The sequence below is a fragment of the Takifugu flavidus genome, chromosome 7 (assembly GCF_003711565.1).
Source record: "Takifugu flavidus isolate HTHZ2018 chromosome 7, ASM371156v2, whole genome shotgun sequence".
NCBI classification, from domain to species: Eukaryota; Metazoa; Chordata; class Actinopteri; order Tetraodontiformes; family Tetraodontidae; genus Takifugu; species Takifugu flavidus.
The window spans coordinates 14,124,383-14,146,410 of record NC_079526.1 but is presented as its reverse complement, the minus strand read 5'-3'; the positions used below and the strand labels follow the sequence as shown (position 1 = coordinate 14,146,410).

Here is a 22,028-nt window from a genome sequence, read left to right as displayed (position 1 = left end):
ATATTCAATGGAAGCATATAGATAAGGGTTTTTGTGAATAAACTTGAACATGAACAAAATGAATGATAAAAAAATAATTTTCCTGGACAACAGAGACCAGAAGTAATGGACGCTTATCTAAACTGGTCTGCCTGTTTGGGGCTGTGCTTCTATTTAAAAGATTCATTGGCAAAAATATCTTGGTTCAGTTTTCAGTTTTATAAGCTTCATTTATATTTAGACTCGGCACTTCCTGTGTGGTGCCATTTCTTGCCTGTGATCCGGGACATTTCTCTGCTAAAACCTTGTTTCATAATTTAAGCTAAGAGTCAACTGTGTATTCAGCATTGAGTTCTGCAGCTTTTAGCCCTCAGACGTCTGTAAACAGCCAAACAATTGTCACTGAAAGCAGATTAAGTCCACTAAGAAGTAACAATGCAAACAAACAAAGTGTTTTTCTTCCTCCACCAGATTTAAACCACAATGGCGGCTCACGCTTGGCTTATTGTTATTCTTATTCTTGGCTTATTGGCTTATACATTCCTCTCACTCCAAAATTTCTTGCATTGTCTTTAACTTCCCTCCAATTTACCTTCTGATGTCAAAGCAACATAGAAGAAACAGCTACAGTTACTGTGCAGACAGAAGCCTCTAACAGCTCATTGTCTAATATTCAATCACTTATTGAGCTAAATGTTCCTGCAAATGTCTTTATTTATAGCCACACCTTGGGTAGCTGTACTTTTATCTAATTTACTAAAACTGTGTACATGTTTGCTGAGACTTTTTAGTAAAAGTACTGAGAAAATTCAACTAACGTGAGACCCACAATGAACCAGCCACAGTGGCCCAGTTTCCTCAACAAATCCCCCATTACTGAAGCAAATTTACACATCAGCTGCTTCAGTTTAGTTCCAAATTGAGCAGATAAGAGATGAGCAGAGAAGCATTGGAATATTTTTTATGCTTTAAATATGGGACAAGAGACTGTATCAGTACTGTCAGACACTCCCAATCTGAAAATCTCGTTTGACAATCTTCACACTTTCAACTCAATCTCGGTTTTCCATTTTATTGTATTTCTCCCATCCTTGTTTCCTCAGCTCCTTCTTTCATGCCCCGACTTTCTGTGCTTCGTCTATTTCTGCATTCCTCCAAAAATCCCACCTCAGAACACTATCAGGTTCTGTCTGTCACCCATACCCCTGAGAGATAATTAATAACATGGGGGTGAGAGCAGGATTCATTCCCACCCCAGATCTTCCAGAAGATACACAGTTGTGGAAGTGTTCCAAAAGTTATTTAAACGGACCTCCTGCGGCTGGGGATGACTCCGACCTCTGGGCAGTTTGGAGGAGGGGGGCTAAGGTGACGGGCGGGCCACCACTCCTCCTCACCGGCGCTGCTCACATGGAGGATATCCCCGAAATGAAACGACAGGGCCTGATTAGCCGTGCTGAGGTCTGAGACACTTCCGTCATAATCGAACAACGCTCTGCAGAGAAAAAACCCCCAGATATATTCACATTAGTCATTTTTATGTAGTTTACTGCACTTTTCTTTATTTGCACGGCTTGTGTAGTTTTGCACTGTGCACACATTTTCACACCATGAATAATTGCACAGTATTCAGTTTTAACACAGTGGGGCTTTTTAAAAAAAAATTCAACAAAACATGTAAGAGTGTACAATAATGTCAGTCAGATGAATCAAATCAATACAGGAAATTTCACAATACTTACAGACTTATTTAGACTTTCCATTTTTATTAAAGTGAAATTGTAGCTTAATTCCTTTCCTAATCAGTTCAATAATGAGCTCTTCTCTGCATTTATACCCGTGTGTGTGTGTGTGTGTGTGTGTGTGTGTGTGTGTGTGTGTGTGTGTGTGTGTGTGTGTGTGTGTGTGTAATTAAATGCATCTGTCTGTGTGTATCTGTGTGTCCCTGTGTATGTTGTAATTTGTCTCTGTGACCAGAGTTTCAAACTCATCCAGAGGGAATAGACCCTGGAAAGTAGGCCAGCACTGTTTGTGTGTGTGTGTGTGTGTGTGTGTGTGTGTGTGTGTGTGTGTGTGTGTGTGTGTGTGCATGCGTGCGTGTGAAGGAAGTAGAGCTGAAATAACCGACATCCCAAAGTCCCCCCTGCCTTCATCAATAAAACAGACTGGAGACAGAAACCAAGAGGTTTGCTGGGAGTCTACCATTAGAAAAACCACTCCAGTGAAAACTTTATTGATTTTAGAGTTAAGAGGAATTCTTTATGTGAATGGATCTCACACTAGTCGGTGTTTAAATATCGTTTGTGGTGGCATCTGACTCTTCCCATCACAAATAGATGAGGGTTATTTTTAAGGTCTGGAACCAGCAGCCACACAGAAAAGCTCCAGACAGTGAATTAGTTACACGTGGACACCGCTCTAACCTGAGATGTTTTAATATTTTGTTGTTTTATCAAAGAAAAACGTGAGCTATAACTTTATTGACTTTTGGTTTACCAACTGTTACTAATGTGTTGTTTTGTTTGCCTCAAGTGGATATGAAGAACAGCAGAAATGAGTGATGAGTTGGCACGACACATAATGTTGCAGGGAGGAATTCCAGGACTCTAAATATAATACGAAACAGACTGGTTTTATGAACTCATAATGAATTTGCAGCAGCCACTTTACACTGAATACCTCTGAGTCAATTTGGTTCTATTCTCAAATGGATTCTGGAAATTTAATTAATCAAGTGAAGGGGAACTGTAATGACTGTAGTATAGTGTTTTACACTGTCCTCATCTCAGGGTGCACGTTCATAATGCAGATGGTGTGCAGTAAAACTGCAGTTACAGCGGATTCCCAAACAAAGTGCAGCTCCTGTGCCTACGCATAATATTCTGTTTTAATGTCAGCCTAAATACCATTGGCAACTTGGAATCTCAGGAAAGGGGCGACATACTGCAGAATGTAGATGACAGAGCCGGTTTACGACATTACGGGGCTCCACGCGGGAGTCATTCTAAATAATTGGCTGCGCACGCACCCTTATATGTCTGTGTATAATACATTTCCCTCATCCTAACTGTCAGTACTAAATGCCGGACCGCAACCCTCATCCTAACCTTAAGCTAAACCAAGTCTGAATCCAGACAGAGACACTGCGTCATACATATGTGATCTCGTCTTAGTGACATTTCCTCTGGGAAAAGGTTGGTCTGAGTCTTGCACATGCACAAAAACACTACTACGTGTGTGTGCCTCACACTCCCTCTCTCTGCCTGTACACACATTCATGAATGCATGAGTACATACGGCAGCACAGAGCATCACAGACCAACATGTCTCTGCAACCAATCAGCAACCATGTTGTTTTCTGTAATATTGGCAGCAGATTGGCCATTTCAGGACCGTAGCCCGATTAGTGCACGACAGTGATTTATCATGAGCTGTGAGAGTGCAGTTACTTCATTATTTCCCATAACCTTGAAATGAGCACGGTCTGATTTTGCCAAGGTGGAATATTGTCATTGAAGATCTCTAACCTCATGAGACCATGGCCGTAATTTGTCTGAATATTCAACACATTCAAAGTCATTGCAAGACTGACACTTACACTGAGCATTTACAAGGTGCAGAGTGTAGCAAAAATACTGTATTTTGAACCACTTGAAGCTAAATTTGCTTTGAGACAGACAGACAGTCCTTGTAACCAGTGGATTTAATGATTAATGTGGCCATTAGGAGTCACCTCTCTTGTCTTTCGTTCAAATGTATTGATCTCCAAGAACTCCATTTTGGCTTACCTGCACCCAGTGACCTACAGCCAAATCAATACTTTTTCTTTGCTGTGATTCTCTTGAAGAAATAATGTTAAAAATTGAAGTTGACAGAGCAGAGTTGATAAAGAAGATCTGAACAGCAAGGAAACTAGATACAGACAAATAAAGGGGGAATACATGACATCTTTACCTGGATGTGGCTGTGAATTGCAGAACAGTCTATTTTTAGCAGCTCACACAAATACATCAAGTTACCTGCAGCCAGCAGGTCAGCAGTGCGTTTACATTACCTGACGTAAAGCGTGCGTTTCTGTGTGGAACGGAGTGAAGTGGAGCTGGAACTGATGCTGCTGGTCATCATCTGTTCCCTCAGGTCATGGATCTTTGCCTCGAAACGACTGTACTCTACAAACACACCCGCAAGGAAAAATATTAGACTTGACAAACTATTAAAGACACGACCTATTGGAAAAATAAATAACTAAAACACATTAAAAGGCTGATATAAAAGTACAACTCTTACAAATGACTGTAGTACATGAAGATAGTGTATTTTTAGATGAATGCACGGGGGAAACCCAACTACCGTATTACCAATACACATTAACACACTTGCACAGACACAAGTGAAAGAAATAATTGTGCAATCTGAACATTCTTGCAGCAATAATCTAATAGTCTGTTTGATGTGAGCGTTACCTCTGGTTACATCAGACCTGGTTAATATGACACATGCATCCCAAACATCACAACTCTTGGGCAATAATAGGTTTTTAATCTTATGCTATGTGTTTATGGCAGAAAACAACTTTTAGAATAGCAAAGAGTGAACCCAGTGACCGATCAATAGAAAATGTAATCATATTCTCAAGTATAGCAGCCTTGTGCTTTCCTATCCTCACATACAAAACCCTCCAATTTATGACCCATTTTTTCTAGCAGCTGTATAAATGTCATCGTGCCTCTTCAGGCATGAGTGTACATTAGTTACCGAAAAGCACCTTGTGGAAATGGAATGAACTAAGGTGACCTCTGAGTCTTTACTGTGGAAAACTGTATTTTTATACCAACAGACTATTGTAAAAAGTGAAAGTTCTTTTCCCCCAACGTCATGCGGCTTTCCTTCACCCGCTTAGGCTCAGATGACAAAGCCACCTCTGCAGAGCGTCCCTATATTGGTGTGTGTGTGTGTGTATGTGAATGAGTGTATCTGTGTGTACGCCATTACTGTGGACCACTGTATCTAATTAACCCTGAGTAATTCAATCACTCAGTGGTCATGCATTAAAAGTCTAACACCCCCCCCCCCCCCACACACACACACACACACACACACCCAGATTGACAAGAACAAACAGGCTACCTTTCATGCAGTATTCTGCTTCTATTGCCAACACAATGAGGACAAAACACTTTAACCTTTAACAGCAACCTTCAATAGTTTCACCTTGGCCGGTTGTTTGATGGATTCCTTCCAGCTATTGTCACATTTTGACATATTTAAAAAAATAATTGCCAGATATTGCATGATGTTTTGCATCATCAGCATCTAACTGTCCCTGTCAACATGCATCGCTTCAGTGCCGTGTTATGGGATTACAGTATGGCCAAGGGAGAGAGAGAGAGACAGAGGACAGAGAGGATAAAAACAAGAGGAGTGGAATAAAAGAACAGCTAAAACAGATGAATGATTGAGCGCTAGGAAGATGCTGCTTCTCTTTGTTATCCACATTACGTTTCTGATTACTGACAAAGACAACAATAACAACGCTGGAGCTGTCAAAGCCGACGCTCTGATCACATCAAGCTTTAAGATACGTAGACTGTCGAGATGCCTTGCAGCCTTGATCACACTCAGTTTAAACTCCAAATCCAGCAGCAAAACAGGAGGGACTGTTGATATCAAATCATGAGATGAAGACAACGTGGCAGACAACATGACGACAACACGAGCAGCACTCGTCATCACAAGTAAAACCAATCTTTTTTTTTTTTCCAGATACACCCCAAAACACTCAACTTAACTGATTCAAAGTGGACCGAAATGAAAAGCTTCTCTTAAAAGTGATGTTCCGATGTTGAAGTCAGTTCAGTCTCTCTCTCTCCAAGTCCCTCACAGCTGTACTCACATGCTGCAGGCAGCCAGGCAGGCTCAACGCTCCTACGATGCGGCGCCACTACGCATGATTTAGAAAGCGGGTCTCTGTGAGGAAGGAGTTTGTGCTGCTTGTGAATGGATAAATGTGTATGCATGAGCGAGAGAAAAAGAGAGATAATTGAAAAGGTCTAACCGAAGCGCACGAGAGATCCACAGGAGCAGGATGCAAATAGGAGTTTAAAAAAAAAAGTGTTTAGGTATGCAGAAAGGAAGCCTGCGTGTGTGTGTGTGTGTGTGTGGAATCATCCCCGTACTGTTCAGCTGCCACGGAAACAACAGATGCTAACTCTCTTTCCCTCTATTACACTCCTCCTTTCCCCTAGCTCTTGTTCGCCGTTATGTTGCTCCTCCCCCTTTTTGACAGCAGCTTGCTAGAGGGAGGAGATGAACGTGCGCATGCACACGCACACTCATGCACACAAATACACAGTTTCCTCGGGTCACTCGTGCAGGAAGTTGAGTCGATGCCAGGCTCTCCTGCCCTACTTTGGCCTGGGGGAATCGCTCCCCCTAAACCCATCTAGACCCACACACCTATAGGAAGTATTGATTTGTTGAAGCTTATTTAAAACCCCAGTTAATGTTGCTTGTATAGATTTTCATATCAGAACATAAATAAATAAAATCAGAACCACCTTATCTGCCGCTGTTTGTCAGCAACTTGTTATGCTCTGCTGGATTTAGGTGTTTCTGTTTCCACGCGTTTATACAACACTGGTTGTTGGATTTTTTTGACGAAGTGTGTTCAGTCCGGTTTGATTTGTCTCGTATTTGGTCTTGTTTCTCACAAGACCGGACACAAAAACTGTTACCTGAATGAGAAACATCGGGATACACTACAAGCATGATACGGAACAGGTTAGCATAATTCCATCAAGCAAAGGCACATTTCTACTCTTGTCTCTCACTGTGGACATCAAACTATTCCTTTGGTGACGCATCAAAATCATAGAAGTTTCATTTCATCAGCATCTGACTGTGTCTGTCAACACGCATCGCCTCAGTGTAGCATTATCAGATTAATAGAGGAGAGCAAAGGAGAGAGGGTCAAACCAAGCACCATTGACGGGGGGAAAGAGCAGAGAAGGAAGAGGAGAAGAAGATCTGGGGGGAGGGGTGATGACAAAGACAAATGGGTCTAGGGATCATATTCCCCCCTTCATTCTCTCCTTCTTTCCCTGGAGGAGTATTGTTACTCCGTTCATCGGCTGGCAGACGTTCTCCGTAGCTGGAGACAAACGTTTCTCCGGTTAAGGCTGCATGCACCGCGCCAATCATTTTCATTCAAATCCCTCTTTCCTATTTGGATATTTACAGTATTTAACCATCGCTGAAGTGAATGTATTGTCAATAAATGCCTCAAGTAAATACACTAATGGGCTGACAATGCATAATTAGCTTTTCTGCAGGGAGGACTGAACCTATTGTGTGCTATTTTTACCAGCACTGCTGGCATGCTTACTTTGGGCTGCCTGTGTTACATTTAAATCAATGATGAGGCGGTGTTGTGGTGCTCTGGGGGAAACTTGGATGGACACCCATTTCATACCCATCAAGTCACTTTTACTATTTAGTATTTTTATATTTTACATCAAAGTGTTTTGTGTTCCTGAAACTTTGGAGATGTGATAAATGTAGCCCTTCAATACTAAAACAACCATCTCTATTCATTGTAAATAACAGCACAGGTTATATTAATACCAAGCAATACAATACAGTGTGGCTCAGAATCAGTATTTATTGATATACTTGATCTTTGGAGACACGTGTATCGGTAAGGTGCACATGTCAAAGGCAAGTTAAAAAAAACACCTCAGTGTGGAAATGTCAGAACAAAAGGCAGCTCATTTGATATCATAGTGGCAGTAAAATAACAGAGACCGTTAAAGGGGAAAAGATGTCAGATTAATGTACTAAACAGGAAATTAAAATGCAAAGCAGATGGTTAATGTTATCCTCAGCATGACAGTGGAATGGCAACACGCTGTAAATCAGTCACATCATTTTAAGCCCTGACAACTACAATCCCCTAAATGCACTTTGTGGTTGATGAGGAACCAGTGTGACAAGTGGAAGGTTTTTACAGTACGCGGTAACATAATAAGTCTGTTCTCACAACTTCTTATCTGAAATCGCAGAGACACAGCTAAATTTAATACTCTCCTTATCTAGAGCAGGACTCCCAAAAAATAAAATAAAGGGTGTCATAAGCAGGCCAAGAGAAAAAAGATAAAGATCTCCTCAGTGCTGACAGACACCACCTCTGTGTGGCGAGTGTGTGTTTGTCTGTGTCGAGTTTCTGTGGCGGTTGTGTGTAATCCTAGTGACTAATACTGGTGTCAACCTCCAGACATTTACAGACCCACACCAAGACGCAAGACCAAGGCACAGGAGCTTCCAAAGTCAATATTGCATTGTTTTGGTGGGGTTGTTGACCATCCATCCTTGGTTTCTGATCAATAACTCTGCAGAACAGTAAAAGGTTAAAAATAGACATTGCATGTGAGCCTTTAGTGCTGATTTTCCAGTCATCATAATACTAGGTGTAGGGCCCATGCAGTTCAAACAAATGTCAGAACCATAGGTCTGGCTGAAAATGGCTTAAAATAGCCAGAAGCGCAATGAGGAACTTCAGCAGGAAAAACAAACAAACACTCATCATCTGCTGTTCTTTAAATTGACACAGATCTTTATCTGCTGCATCAGCTCAAATCGACTGTGAGGCCACCCAAATTAGCATGCACACACATGCAGCCCTGTGCTGAACCATGTTGGGCTTGGCTACAATGGGCATCTGAGTTAAAATAAACAACAGGAGGAGACCTGAACACACACACACCGAGAGAGACACCTTTCCGCACATACCACCGGGAAGTGTGTATTTGTAGGAGGAACACTGCTAGCAGCCACATGCTATCACCACGGGAATGGGATCAACATGGATGCAAAACCACATAGAGGCGGGCCAAAGCTCACTGTGGACAGAAGGTTTGATATAAAGTTCTTTCAGCAGTCACTAATCAGAGTCACGAGGCAGACACAAAAACACACATGGTTCTATTGAAGCCATTCCAGAAAAAGAAAAACAGGCCTTTGGAAAAACAGTCTTCTCTCTTTCTTAATACCCCCAAAAAATGTTTAAAAATAAAAATAAAAATAAAAATCCCAAGGTGCTGTCCATGGTGCTGAACTAATTTCTAGGTTTAAATATATGCGTCTGTTTCTACAAAAAATATAATCAGACTGATTAAGGGCAACAAAAGAACTGCCAAAAAAACCCCCACAATTTCCCACAAACTGCCCTAAAATCTCCCATATAGTAATTCAGAAACTTATCAGCTAAAATCAAATGAACAATTATTGCCAAAATGCTGATTTTAGAGCGGCACAGGAAAGACCTCTTGAATTGGAATTCATTAGCCATATATTACCTTCATACCCTTCCAGTAAATTTGCATACTGCATAGTGCAGCTGCTGGGGAACCTCATCATAATCTGACAGTCCCCAATACATCTTAATGGATACTGCCCCTCATTTTCTGCTCAGACTTCCTAAGGCGCTGTTATCCAGTGAATCATGCAGCCATCTTTCCTGTAGGAACACCTTACTGCAGCTCCTCTCGGACTGAATAATGCATGTACTGTACTGACACCAGCAGACAGACAGACGACACTATACGAGCAATAGCTTCCACTAAAGATGTTTCAGGGTGACTCGGAAAGTGATCAAACCTGAGGTATAAGCAGGTTTTCTAGGTTGCAGCCCTTCCAGTCACTCCCAGTAGACGAAGGGAATGAAGGCGCATGATGGAAAAGTGTTGTGTGATATAGATTCAATGTGTGTGTTTCTACATGTGAGAGATCCTAAATTTGGTCTTTGGGTGCTATAAATTTAATATTAAACTTCAAGGTGAGGGTAAGGGTTAATGTAAGGCCCCTAAACAGAGCTGTGTATTTGTTCTGTAGTGTATAAATATTTTTTATGACTTAATCGGCATTGACAATAGCTTCAAACTTCATTTAGAAAAAATAATAACTGTATTTTTGAACCTGAAACTGTATGAATCCCGCGCCCCAGGGAATTAGGAAAAAACCAAAACAGTATCTGCTGCCCTCTTTTGGTCAATTCTGAATGCGTGCTACGCGCCCCATTAAAACCCAAGATGGTTCCCATCGATTTAAATGCAGTGGAAATATGTCTGTTCGGCTGCATTAATGTTACAGCGTTTTACATCATTCACCATAATATCAAAAGAGAGGACCACATGACATGGAACATGCACTCACCCTCTGGTCTGTACTGTGCTACGATGGTAACAGTCTGCCCTGCGTTCTTCAGAGCTGCTGCTGCTTGCTCATGTGTTGCACTGGACAAATCCACACCATTCACCTTCAAACACACATGGATCAATATGAACACATGTGCAGGTCAGAGAAGGTCAGTACCACGTGGGTGACCAGTCACAGCTCAAACTATATTTACTATCAGTGGAACATAAATTAGAGCTTTGGCAAATGAATCTTATATCACTCAGTCAGTAATTTACTGTTTGGTTACCTTGGCAAAAAAAAAAGTGAGCTGAAAAAAGACTCGAAACTGATGCTACATTATATATTAAAGGTTTGTAACTACAAAGTAATAATTTATGCCATATGTGTTATAACACCACATACCGACAAGATGCGGTCTCCCTTGCGAAGCTCCCCACAGAGATCAGCTGGGCCTCCGGCAAGAATAAAGGAGATGAAGATGCCTTCACCATCTTCGCCTCCAACGATGTTGAAACCAAGACCTGTGGAACCACGCTGGAGCACAACCCGCCTGGGTTCCCTAGAGAAAATACAATTCAAACACAGCATTAGCAGATTTTTCCTCTTTTAAAATCACATCTAATCATAGGTTTAAGGGTTTAACTAATACTGTGCAATGTATTATGTGCATTATTGTTTTGTAGTGTTGTAAAAGGTGGGATGACTAATAACCAAAGTTATTTCTGTGCAAAATAGCTACTTAAAAATATTAAACTACAACTATGATAGTGTGTACATAATTCTAACTGTGTATCGTTTTAAAAAGGGAAGAACAATTTTTAAAAAGCTTTATTCTCTGCAATGACCAGGAGGCGTCGCTATAACAACATGTTAGAACTGCTGCACCGCCACTCTCTCGTACACGTGCATTTCTCTTCCACGTCATACGTTTGTAGAAAAAAATCAAATCTACTTTTACATCCATTGTGTACAATTTCATATGCTTTCTTTTATTTATTTATCCATGCATCAGTATCACAAATGCATTACCTCTCTCACTGGAGCAGAAAATTCTTTAAATGTCATTGTTCTATTTTTGCTGACTAAAGTGACTACAGCCTGCATCCAACCATAGTTACAGGCTGTTTGGGACGTTTTACTGTGATGTAATGTTTGGTTCTCATTATTATCATTATTATATAATTACATCCTTGATGTAAAAGCATCTTCACCACTTGGTCAACATTAAATCAAAAATATCAGAATATGTGAATAAGCACATAAAAAAAATGACCAAACTAAAAATACAGTCTGCAGTTGTTCTGAGGCTTATCAGATTTATTATAATCAATGCGGTCTGATTGGTCCACAGGGCTATGATGAAATGAGTCATGTTCTGGTAACCACGGTGATGCTGGTTGAGTGACAAGGGCTCTGATAGGCTGTAATCTGTGCATTATGATGGATTAAAGACAGTAGAGAGGCACTGAGAGGGTAACTGTGTGTTTGCGTGTGTGCAGATGTGACCTTAGTTTACATGCCCGACAAAAAGTGCCATCTGCCTTTCACTGGGAAACACACAAACACTGACACAAACTCACGTACAGCAGCAGAGCAGGGCAGGGACAAGGTCATACTGTATTTTGAGCTTGAAAGCCACTTAAGAGCAAAGATGTGAGACATGAGAAATAAGAAAAAAATATCTCCTGCTTGAATATTTTGAAATGTGAGCCATAGCAAGAAGCTACAAATATATAGGACTGCGTCTTAAAGTTATTAGTTTGGCATCCACTTAAAAGGTTTGAAAAACATCTGGTACAAACACAATGGAGATCAATGAAATATTCTTCCAATATTCAGATTTGCAGGTGAGAGGCGGTGGGATGTATTGTGAAGTTATTAATATCACTAATAAATTACCATCAGTTTGTTTGAGTGTTCAGTTTTGGTCGAGGAGGCGTAAACTGTCTCAGAACCAAACAAAAGAGCGCTGACGTGAGGTCTCACCTGGAGATCTCTTCCTCTCCGGTAATGGTCCTGGGCAGTGGCGAGTATCTGGGTGTCGTCAGAGGGGCGGGGCTTACAGACTGACTGCCGCTCATGTAAGGGCTTATGTGGTTATCTTGATGAGAGGAGTATGCTGAGAAGATAACATATCAACATTTTCTCACACTGTCACATCAGGCCTGTACTCGTACTGTAACATTTAATCCAAGTATGTACAGTGCAAGCTCCAGTACAACAGTGCACATAATTATGTAATCTAATCGCTCGTGAGCAAATGAGTCAAAAACTGTTGCAATTATCTGTAATATTGTGGTGTGATTTATGTTGTTTGATGGTGTGACAGATTCACAACAGTGACAAATGACACGCCGTTTGACAGCATCCTGATTCGGAGCGGTGACATCTGGCTGTAATCCAGAGGACCAAATTTACCCAGTCTGATAATCAGACTGTTACGTAACACGTTTGAAGCCGTCTGGTTGAGCCTTTGAACTGCGGCTTCAAAAACACAACGTGCAATTGTGATGATGGTCACAGCTGTTTGGGACAAACACATTGGGTTCATCTTCTTTTTTTAATGTCTTTACAGGTATTTCAGTGTTGAAGGTTGTGAGTGACTGCTCCAGAGCAAGGCCTACAAACTACGTCTCTCATAAGTTCACAAAAAGAGAATCAATGAAATGTCAAATCAAGCAAACTTCTGCTGTTTCAGTGTGCTAATAGTAGGTTTGCAGCTTTTATCAACACTCAATAAAGTCTATTAGCAGCTCATTTTTGTAATTATTGTCCAATATTTAGCATTATATTTAGCATGCTTGGTCCTCTCTGCTTCAGTAATGCATGCACATCACATTGATATCACAAGGCGATGCGTGGCGTGTGTGTAGAGGAGCATGCGTACTCACAATTTGTGACATCTGGCGGGGGGAAGTTGTCATTGATAAAAAGGGACGTGTGTTTGGCCACGCGCAGGTAAACGACATCAGGAGTGGACTTCAGGGCAGCCACTGCATCCTCATGCGTTACCTCCTCCAAACAGGAGCTATTCACCTGATGAACAGCACAGTGGCGTGAGTATAACGTCTGCTGCGATCTACCATGATTAGTTAGTCAGTGTAGCGGAGAAAACGGTTCTCACGGCAACGAGTTTGTCGCCTATCTGCAGCCGTCCATCCTTGTGTGCGGCTCCTCCCTCGATGATCTTTGTCACGTAAATGCCGTTATCTCCTGGGACGTGTTGGTTTCCAACTCCGCCTGCTATACTGAATCCTAAACCTGAGACATGAACATCCGCAGTTCATTATTCCGATTCCTTTTACATTTTTATTAAGATCGACTTTGCCTTTTGTTGTCACCTTTAGGCCCTTTGACCAACTTTATATCCATGATTCTCTCCGTGACGCTCCTCCTGCGTCGTATACACAGTCTGACCAGACCTCCGGCCTCCTTCAGAGCTTCCACAGCTCCGCTGTGGGTCACATCTCTGACGTCTGTGTCATTCACCCGGACTATACAGTCATTCACCCTGTACAGGAAAGTGCCAAAACATGGAATGAACTGAAGTTGATAGAATAAAAATTATAATTTTGTTTAAACAGCACTGACGTCAACCGAAGAGTCAAACACTATACGACCTTTACATTCTGCTGCTTTGAAAATTAAAGTGTAACAACTGTATTACCCCTTTCTTTCCCAACTGTATTAACCTAGATTATATAATCATTTGTGTTTCCCCTGACAAATTTTCAAGTGACATAATCTCACTGTGTGTACACTGCACACATATTTGTGTACATATGACAACATGTGCATTTATTTGAAACCCAGGTAAATTTCTTGTACAAACATGGCTGCGTAATTCAGAAGCAGGCAGCGTTGCACTGCTGCAACCTCATGTCGTCTACGACGCTGAAAAAAGACCTTTAACCTACTCTTGTGTTGAGAATTCAACACTCATTCATGGGTTTTATGACTGCAGTAAGAATCAATCAATACACTCCATCTCATTTATAACAAATAAGCAGTGGAAATAACATTGCTAAAGTACACATTGCCCGGGTAAACCCGTGTTTGTGCGAGCACCTACCTGAGTCGCCCGTTCTGGGCTGCAGCCCCTCCAGGTATAATTTTTGTGATGAAGATTGAGGGGTCATCCCCAATGTGAGGGTTATCAGTGCCACCTGCGATACTGAACCCCAGACCCGAGTTACCCTACACAGAAACGCAACAACATTGGTTTTCATGTGTTAAAACATACAGCCTGTGAAGGTAAATTATGCTAATATCTTGTGAACTAATTCAGTCAGAATGTAATAAGGCACTACCTATGTTTGGTTGCTGTCACACTATGAATATTTCTCACACTTATATTTTATTGCTGGGTTTAGGGTTAAAGCTAGGCTAGTGTCTGTGCAGGCATTTGCGTGGATGGTCATAGTGTCTTTAAAGCAGATCCTGTCAAGCAGACAGAACCAGGTCACTGGAGAATAGAGTGAAAGAGAGTGAGGGAGATTTGGAGAGAGCCGCAGGTGAGAGAAAGGGGAATATAATGAGAGCGGGGACGGGAGAAACAGGAAGAAGAATGTAGGGGAGGAGGGACGAGGGAATGAATGGATGGGGAAACAGGGCTAGCACAGGCCAGCAATGCGAGAAAGGAAGGGAAGCTGGAAAGGACTTGAGACAAATCTATGCAAAGCTGAAGTTTAAAAATGTTTAAAACACTAAATTTCTCCCACTCTCACTTCTATATGATGGAACATTTCTTGTTTTTTTCTGTCTGGTTTAATCGATAGTGGAAAACGAACAATGGCTAATTATTTATTTGGGTTTACACAGTATAAATACATGTACTGCATGGTCATTGCATCGTTTTTACCCGCTCCAACGTGATCTCTTCATACTCATAATCTGCTTCTGTTCCGTTGACCTGGTGAGGAAGACAAATAACAAATGCATCAAAAAGGAGAAAATTCTTCATTTTGTTGGCAGGTATTATAATAGTAATAATAATAATCTAATCTTGCTTAAGCTTTAATGTACATCATAATAATGTCTTCTATTGTTCTGCACTGCGTCTGTATGCATTAATCAGTATAGATTATTATAGATAGATCAGTGTAGTCACTAAAAAATGCAATGAAATAGCAAGATGTCTTTCAATCAATCCGACACTTAATGCCTCTAAATAATTTCAAATCGTATTCTTTTTATGATCCATTTATGTTTATCAAATAGGATTTCACAAAACACACTATGCCTCTGACAATGTGTGGATTTAGTTTACCTTCAGGTCCAACAATTGGTAAAATATCTGTTTTGTACGAAAGGGAAATTAGACCTTCGATCATTTATGAATGACGCTGAAATCCCCAAGATTAAACCTGTAATGCGCACTTAATGATGATGTGCCTGTGATGTCATATTTAAGAACATCCCTAGTGAATTACGCAGCAGCCAATCACACAGCTCATCCTTATCTGATTACTAAATGAATAGAACAAGGAATGACAGTATATTTGATCCAAGTCTCAGACGATTGGATATTTTACGTTGAGTTTATACTGGGAGATGAGCATCTTGGTCCTGCTTTAACTGCAGCCTCACACACACACACACACACACACACAACACACACACACACACACACACACACACCACACACACACACACACACACACACACACACACACACACACACACACGCACGAGTGGCATCCCAGTGGTCTACGTAATCCCCTTGGCTGTAATCTGGGCCTCTGTGGAGTCAGATTAGTTCAGATTTGGAATTTCTGTCATTTCAAATAGAGGGCACAGTCTTTCATCAAGAGTAGGTCTGCTTTTATCCACAGTCACAAAGACTCTACATGTTGTTACTGTTAAAAGGTCATAGAAACCTAGAATGTGATGTTATCGTTCAGAAGAATAAGGCAACAAAACCTCGGGTTTCCAACCTAATTCACAGAGGTGGATATTTTGGTGACATTCTTATACAGCGATCAAAGTTGCTCCCTCTGCTTTAAAAAGCTGCTGTAGGTGGAAACGAGCATCTGCGGCGGCCTGCATCACTACACCGATGCCTTCTTATCCAAAACAGTTGCTTTGAAACTATTCACAACAATTAAATATAGCTCGAGTCTGTCCTTTCCCATATGTGCGTCTGGGTTTTTAATGCCGGCTGTTCAGCGGGGAGTGATTCCACAGTAATTACATAATAAAATTATCTAACAATAACAGGCCCTGATTCTGGGAGGCAGCTGGCTACCAGTAAAATGACATCTGGATCCATCTAATTCGGAGTTTTCCCTAGAAATTGGGGACACCACATTCTAATGGGGTAGAAAATGTTTAGATTCACCGAGAAATTAAAGTTTTAAAACATTGTGTTTGATGACTTTTCTGCATATAAATCATCTTTGTGTTCAGGGTCACCATATTCACCATATAAGCAAGTCTATCTTTCTTAATGCTTATCATGAATGTGCATGAGTTCAGGTCATTTAAGGTGCAAAGAAAAATCCCAGGTAGGTTTGTTACCGGTGACAGTTTCTAACATATGTAAGAGTACTCACATAAGGAGGGGTGTCGATGTTGTCGGCGTTGACCACCACTGGAGGGGGGTTGGCCTGCCAAGGAAAAGGACCAATTAAACATTTTGCCATCTGAAATGTGTCGTTTCAAACCTGCAGAGCCAGAGAACACGAAGCTGAGTGAAATCTGTGAGTTCCACTTACTCGTCTCATGTTTTGGTACAGCATGTTGAATGCATCTGCTACAGATTACCACAGCGGAACGGCTGGATACACCGCATGACATACTGCACAATCCTTAAATCAAATAACCTTACTATAATCTAACAGCTCTGGTCGTGCATCCCACATTATGTTTTTACCATAACAACTCTGTTTTGCTCTTCTGCTATGTACTTTCTATTTGACTGCATTGTAACCAGGTTCTGCAGGAGTTGAGTCTCTATTCCTTTGGATTCTTACACAGGCAACAATAAATCAGTCCCTCCACACACTAGTTATTCCTCTCTCCAAGCATTCGGTGCTTGACAGTGTGGCATCTTCAGCGCGTCTTCTCCTGTGAACCAGAAGTGGGGAAATCAATCCACGTAAGAGAATCTAGAGTTGCAGTCTTGCTCCGAATACCCAAAATAAGTGTATAAACAGCCACCCAGCCGAATGGACGGCCGTCCAGAGCACACAAAATCAAAGGGCAACAGAGCAACGATGGCATCTATGCATCTGCGCTAATCTCCATCGCTATCACCCCCCTTTTCTGCACTCCTTTATCTTCTCTCTCTTTTTTCCTCTCTCTGTCTCTCTCTCATGACCACATGTCCAACTGTCAGTTGAGCTGACAGAATGCTTGATCCCACATGGGAAAAGGCAGGAAGGCAGGACAGAGGATCAGAAGGATTACAAATATGGTGGGAGGAGTCAAATCTGCTCAACAACAACAACAACAGTGGAGAGACAACTAAACACAGAAAAGGACAAAGTAAAGAAAAACGAATGGCAGCAAGGGATACAGAGTGGTAGATTATTACTGTAGGTGAGGGAACACTAATAAGACATTCAGGGATGCTGCTGAGACAGTAAGGGTCAGGCTGACACTTGCAGCTGTTATTATATAAGACACTGAATAAAGCTATGAGATGGTTGTGATGGTAACTGCATGTTTATGTCCTGTGTTCTGCTTCACAAAGAGAAACACTAAAATGCAGCAATAGGATGATAATGAAGCAGGTTGTGACCTCGTGTGCATCTATAATCTGGTAATTTATACGCAACAACGGTGCACACAATTTAGTCCTGCGAGTAGTTTCTTGTACTTGCATTTCCAAAACAAAATGGGTGTAGTAGATTTAAAAGATTAATTCAAAAGCCTCAATATTACTAAGTAGAGTAAATGAACTCATATCGTAAATTACATCCAGCTAGACGCACATTAGGTGTGGAGTCACAAAAGGGTGCAATATCCTGTAAATGTGTCACATCAGCTCCACTCAGATCTTTTCATCTGAAGGACATTAAAAAAAAGATGGAAAAAAAGAACTTTCATAGTTATATTTCTAAGCATATCAAACACTGAGTGTCTGTGTTAATCTGCTCAAAAACCCTCTTAACCTTGCATTTAGGGTTCTATAAAGCCGTTCCTCTTTTAAATGCTGTTACCGACTACAGACTGAAACACTGAATACACACAAATCTTTAAAAGAGAACACACTCACACACACATTTTGACTAGTAATATCATTATCCACTCCATTCCTCATGTAAAATTAGACTTTGAGAGACTAATGAGGTAATCAGATGGAAACTGACACTAATCAAATGAGAATGGCCATGCTAATCATGCTAATCAGCCTGGCAATACTTGCTTTCACTGATCATTGTGCTCAGAGCAGTATAGTACGATAATGAACCAATCAGCAGACAGTCAACAGCTAATAACAGGCAGGTGGCAAGCTAATTTGTTTTCCTTTGCTAAGTGGATTGATTATAAAATAGACAACTGTTCCTAAACCATTCAGTACAGGATTCTGACCATACCTCCTGGTCAGAATTTACCCCTTTTATCAGCGTCTACTTGAAAGTATTATACTAAATGTGCATCAGACTTTCCTGGGATTCATGGACTACCAACTATGGACCCCAAACCTACCTGAATATGGGCTTGTATTTGAGGAAAATGATGAATGTGTGGCACATGCTGAGGTGTTTCCACTGAGCGTGATGTCCAAATGTAAGTGTCATTGGGCCACGGCTTGCTGTCCCATTTTCCTTTGGCTTTGCTTTTTGAGGAAGTTTTCTTCAGGCTGTCTTTCTGGTGAGGAATCTTTCCTTTAGATCCTCTGGTAACCAGGTTGGTGGGCAATGTACTCCACCCATACCCTCCCAATGCTGAACATAGCGGGAGCTGTGGGGAGTGAAATGGGTGGATGGATAGTGACTGGGAGGCATGTGGAAGAGGAGGAGGATGGTCATGGTGTCGGTACTGAAGGAAGGAATGATGACTGGGTGAATGTGGTGGCCCGTGATGTTGGTGATGGTAGATCTGATGGGTGGATTGGGAAGAAAGCAGGTGGTTTGGTGATGCTGGCGGGTGATTTTGACAGTGATGGTGCAGCTGATGATGACTAGGGGACAGACGGAGTGGCTGGCAGCGGGGCGAGTGCAGTAGGTGATTTGATGATGGTGGAGTCAGGTGACAATGAGGAGACGGTGGAGCCAGTTGACGCGTTGGAGACGGCGGTGCTATGTGATAGTAGCTTGGAGATGGAGAAGGAAGTAGAAGCTTTGGCGAATGGCATCCGTGTTTTGGCGAACGGTGGCGGTGTTTTGGCGAGTGCAGTGGTGAAGTTTGCGGCTGATTATTTGGAGTATGTATTTGCAGTAAATTCTGGTTGTGCTTTGGGTGAGAATGACTCTTGGCTGATTTGGATTTTCCTTTGCTGGATTTTCCTTTGGTTGTGCCACTGCTGGGTTTCTTTGGACTACAACAGAACTCATGGCCATGAAAATAGGTAGTCATTGCTACGGAACATGTATCGAGAGTGTTAACAAGGAGCCTGTACCTTTTTATGCCGCCCTTACCGCATCATCTAGTGAAAGACAAGAGGGAGGTCCTCAGAATCGGAACTGTCCACATAATTTAGGTCATTTCTCTCCACAACTTAGTCCTCTCTCTGCCACACAAAGCCGATCTTCCTTTCTTTCCTTGCCGTCTGTCCTTGTTTGGTAAAATCACCAGAATATAAAGAAAAAGAAACTACAAAGTTGTAAACTCGCTATAATAAAGACCTCAAAATGAAATCACAGTTGTGTTTCTTTGCCCTTATAAATTAAAGCAGAGGACGCATTCATCAGCAACGGATAGGCATCTTCCTTTTCTTCAGCTTTTTTCCACTTTCAAAATCTTACAGGATCAGCAGTCAGATTAAAGTTTTGGGAGGAAGTAAAAAAAGACAGCAGGACCTCTCAGACAACTTGAGCTTCTTCTTTTCTCTCTCTCTCAAGATTTAATGACTTCCAGAGGAGATGCGAGTCCATTTGTGTACTCCAGAAAGGTTTGTCTTTTCCCGGAGAGTGATTAGCCTCTGAATTTAATTAGCCACGTAACTCGGAGGAGCTCATGTTTCTCATTTCGCAGCATACTCCGACTTTCCGCGTCCCTGTGGTCATTGCAATTCTGTCCATGTATTCCAGAGTTCACCCGATGTGAAATTTCCTGATGTTTTCAGAACAGCTCCATTTAGGTCCATTTCATCCATCCAAATGGAATAAAACAGAAAGAAATCCCCTTCCTCTGCTTTCTTTTCATCTTCTCTTCTCTCCGTTATCAACATTTGGTATGAGGCCACATCACTATGCAGAACCTTTGTTTTTTGATGCTGCCTCCTTTTTGCCGGTGTCAGCCCTCGCTCCCTCTCTCCCTCTCGTCCCTTCTACTCACAACATCTCTCCCTCTCTCCTGCACTAGCCAATTAGGGGACTTCTGCACATGACAGCAGCCAGGCATGACTAATCAATAGGCAACAAGGGATGGTGAAACAGCACTCGTGGCTCAGCCGGGGAATGAATGTGTGCACAGTAAGGCGAGCTCTGCGATTGGTGGAGAGTGGTCCCTTCTATCAACCTTTGTCTTGTTTCTCTTTTAGTGTCACATCACAAGAAAGGTTGGGTCACTGAAACACAGTCTACGAAATGCTTGCTGCATGAGCATCAGTGTGTTTGTGTGTGTGTGTCGGGGGGGTGTTTATATGTTGGCCTATTTCCTTGAGACAATGTGCAGCTTTGCTTTGTGTTGAAGTTTATTCTTTATCTTTTGACTACAACAAACATTAAAGTCTCGACTAGCCTGCTCGGGTACCGGTCATACACACAAAATATGCACAAAGCATACACATGATACCATCACATATCACATAATAATTGAATTACTTTCATTTCTATTTTAATTGGCAATTCCCCTGCAGAATGTCATGTGCTAAAATGAAGGATATATTTGTAATAAACTAAAATGTGAAGAGGAAGTTCTATTCTGGAAGGTTCGTGTTAAAATGTAAATGAGCTGCTTGTTAAAACTATTATATCGGTCATGCAAATGTCTTAACAAATCTCTTCTGCCGGGGCTGCCTTGTCTGTATTTATGCACCTACGTGTACATTGACATGACTTAAATGTATCTGACGGTTTTGTGCTGAGCACCTCGGTGCAATACCAATATAAAACAGCACAGACAGATAAGACTTTACATAAATCTAATAAGAGCTTCTGGGTTTCTGGAGCTGGCCTTTCACAAGGAACCACATTGGGTTGCTAACAGAACAGCAGATACATACAATGCTGCAGTATTTGGGTCTAAATCTCTATATGTCAGCTAATATGTGCTGCACATTGCCTCAAACCAACATAGTGAGAAAGTGAGGCAGCTTAAAGAGAAGAACCAGTGTGGAAAACATAAACAGATGTAAAGAGGTTAGTTGAGAGAAGGGCTGCTACAGCGTTTCTGTTAGTGTTCCCTGTGTAAAGTGCTGTGAGCGCTGCAGGCTACTCGCTCAGCCAGGAGAGGATGAGCAAGGAAAATAGGCTGTTAGCATCCCAGAAAAATGAAGCCATCACTAATACAAGGCTGGAAGGAAGGAGTGGGCTGTGGGGGGAAGACAAGAAATGAAACAAAAATACATGAGGGGAGGGATAAATGAGTAAAGGCATGGTGTTTGAGTGATGTTAGCCAGAATACACTTCCCCCAATACATTTTAGCCTCGCTGCACCGTGCTATTCAGTCAAATATGAACCTTTTGAATATATTAACGTTGTAGGTTTATGCAGCTAATCTGCAGCCTTTATGCAAAACACTT

At 41.6% G+C, this 22,028-nt stretch overlaps 1 protein-coding gene across 7 annotated transcripts in view; it reads right to left on the bottom strand.

Moving 5' to 3' along the window:
- LOC130529306 (disks large homolog 1-like) overlaps positions 1-22,028 on the bottom strand; it is a 57,202-nt gene that overhangs the window by 5,600 nt on the left and 29,574 nt on the right. For 6 of the 7 annotated variants that reach the window (XM_057039383.1, XM_057039385.1, XM_057039384.1 and 3 more), the window contains 11 exons: positions 16,728-16,781; positions 15,035-15,085; positions 14,246-14,370; positions 13,515-13,684; positions 13,298-13,434; positions 13,065-13,209; positions 12,160-12,292; positions 10,576-10,732; positions 10,189-10,291; positions 4,034-4,148; positions 1,292-1,474 (listed from right to left, as the gene is read on the bottom strand). In XM_057039383.1, coding sequence (XP_056895363.1) covers positions 1,292-1,474; positions 4,034-4,148; positions 10,189-10,291; positions 10,576-10,732; positions 12,160-12,292; positions 13,065-13,209; positions 13,298-13,434; positions 13,515-13,684; positions 14,246-14,370; positions 15,035-15,085; positions 16,728-16,781 — 1,373 coding nt within the window. Of the gene's footprint in view, positions 1-1,291; positions 1,475-4,033; positions 4,149-10,188; positions 10,292-10,575; positions 10,733-12,159; positions 12,293-13,064; positions 13,210-13,297; positions 13,435-13,514; positions 13,685-14,245; positions 14,371-15,034; positions 15,086-16,727; positions 16,782-18,828; positions 20,575-22,028 lie in introns of those variants that run through there. The other variant, XM_057039387.1, reaches the window with a different exon arrangement.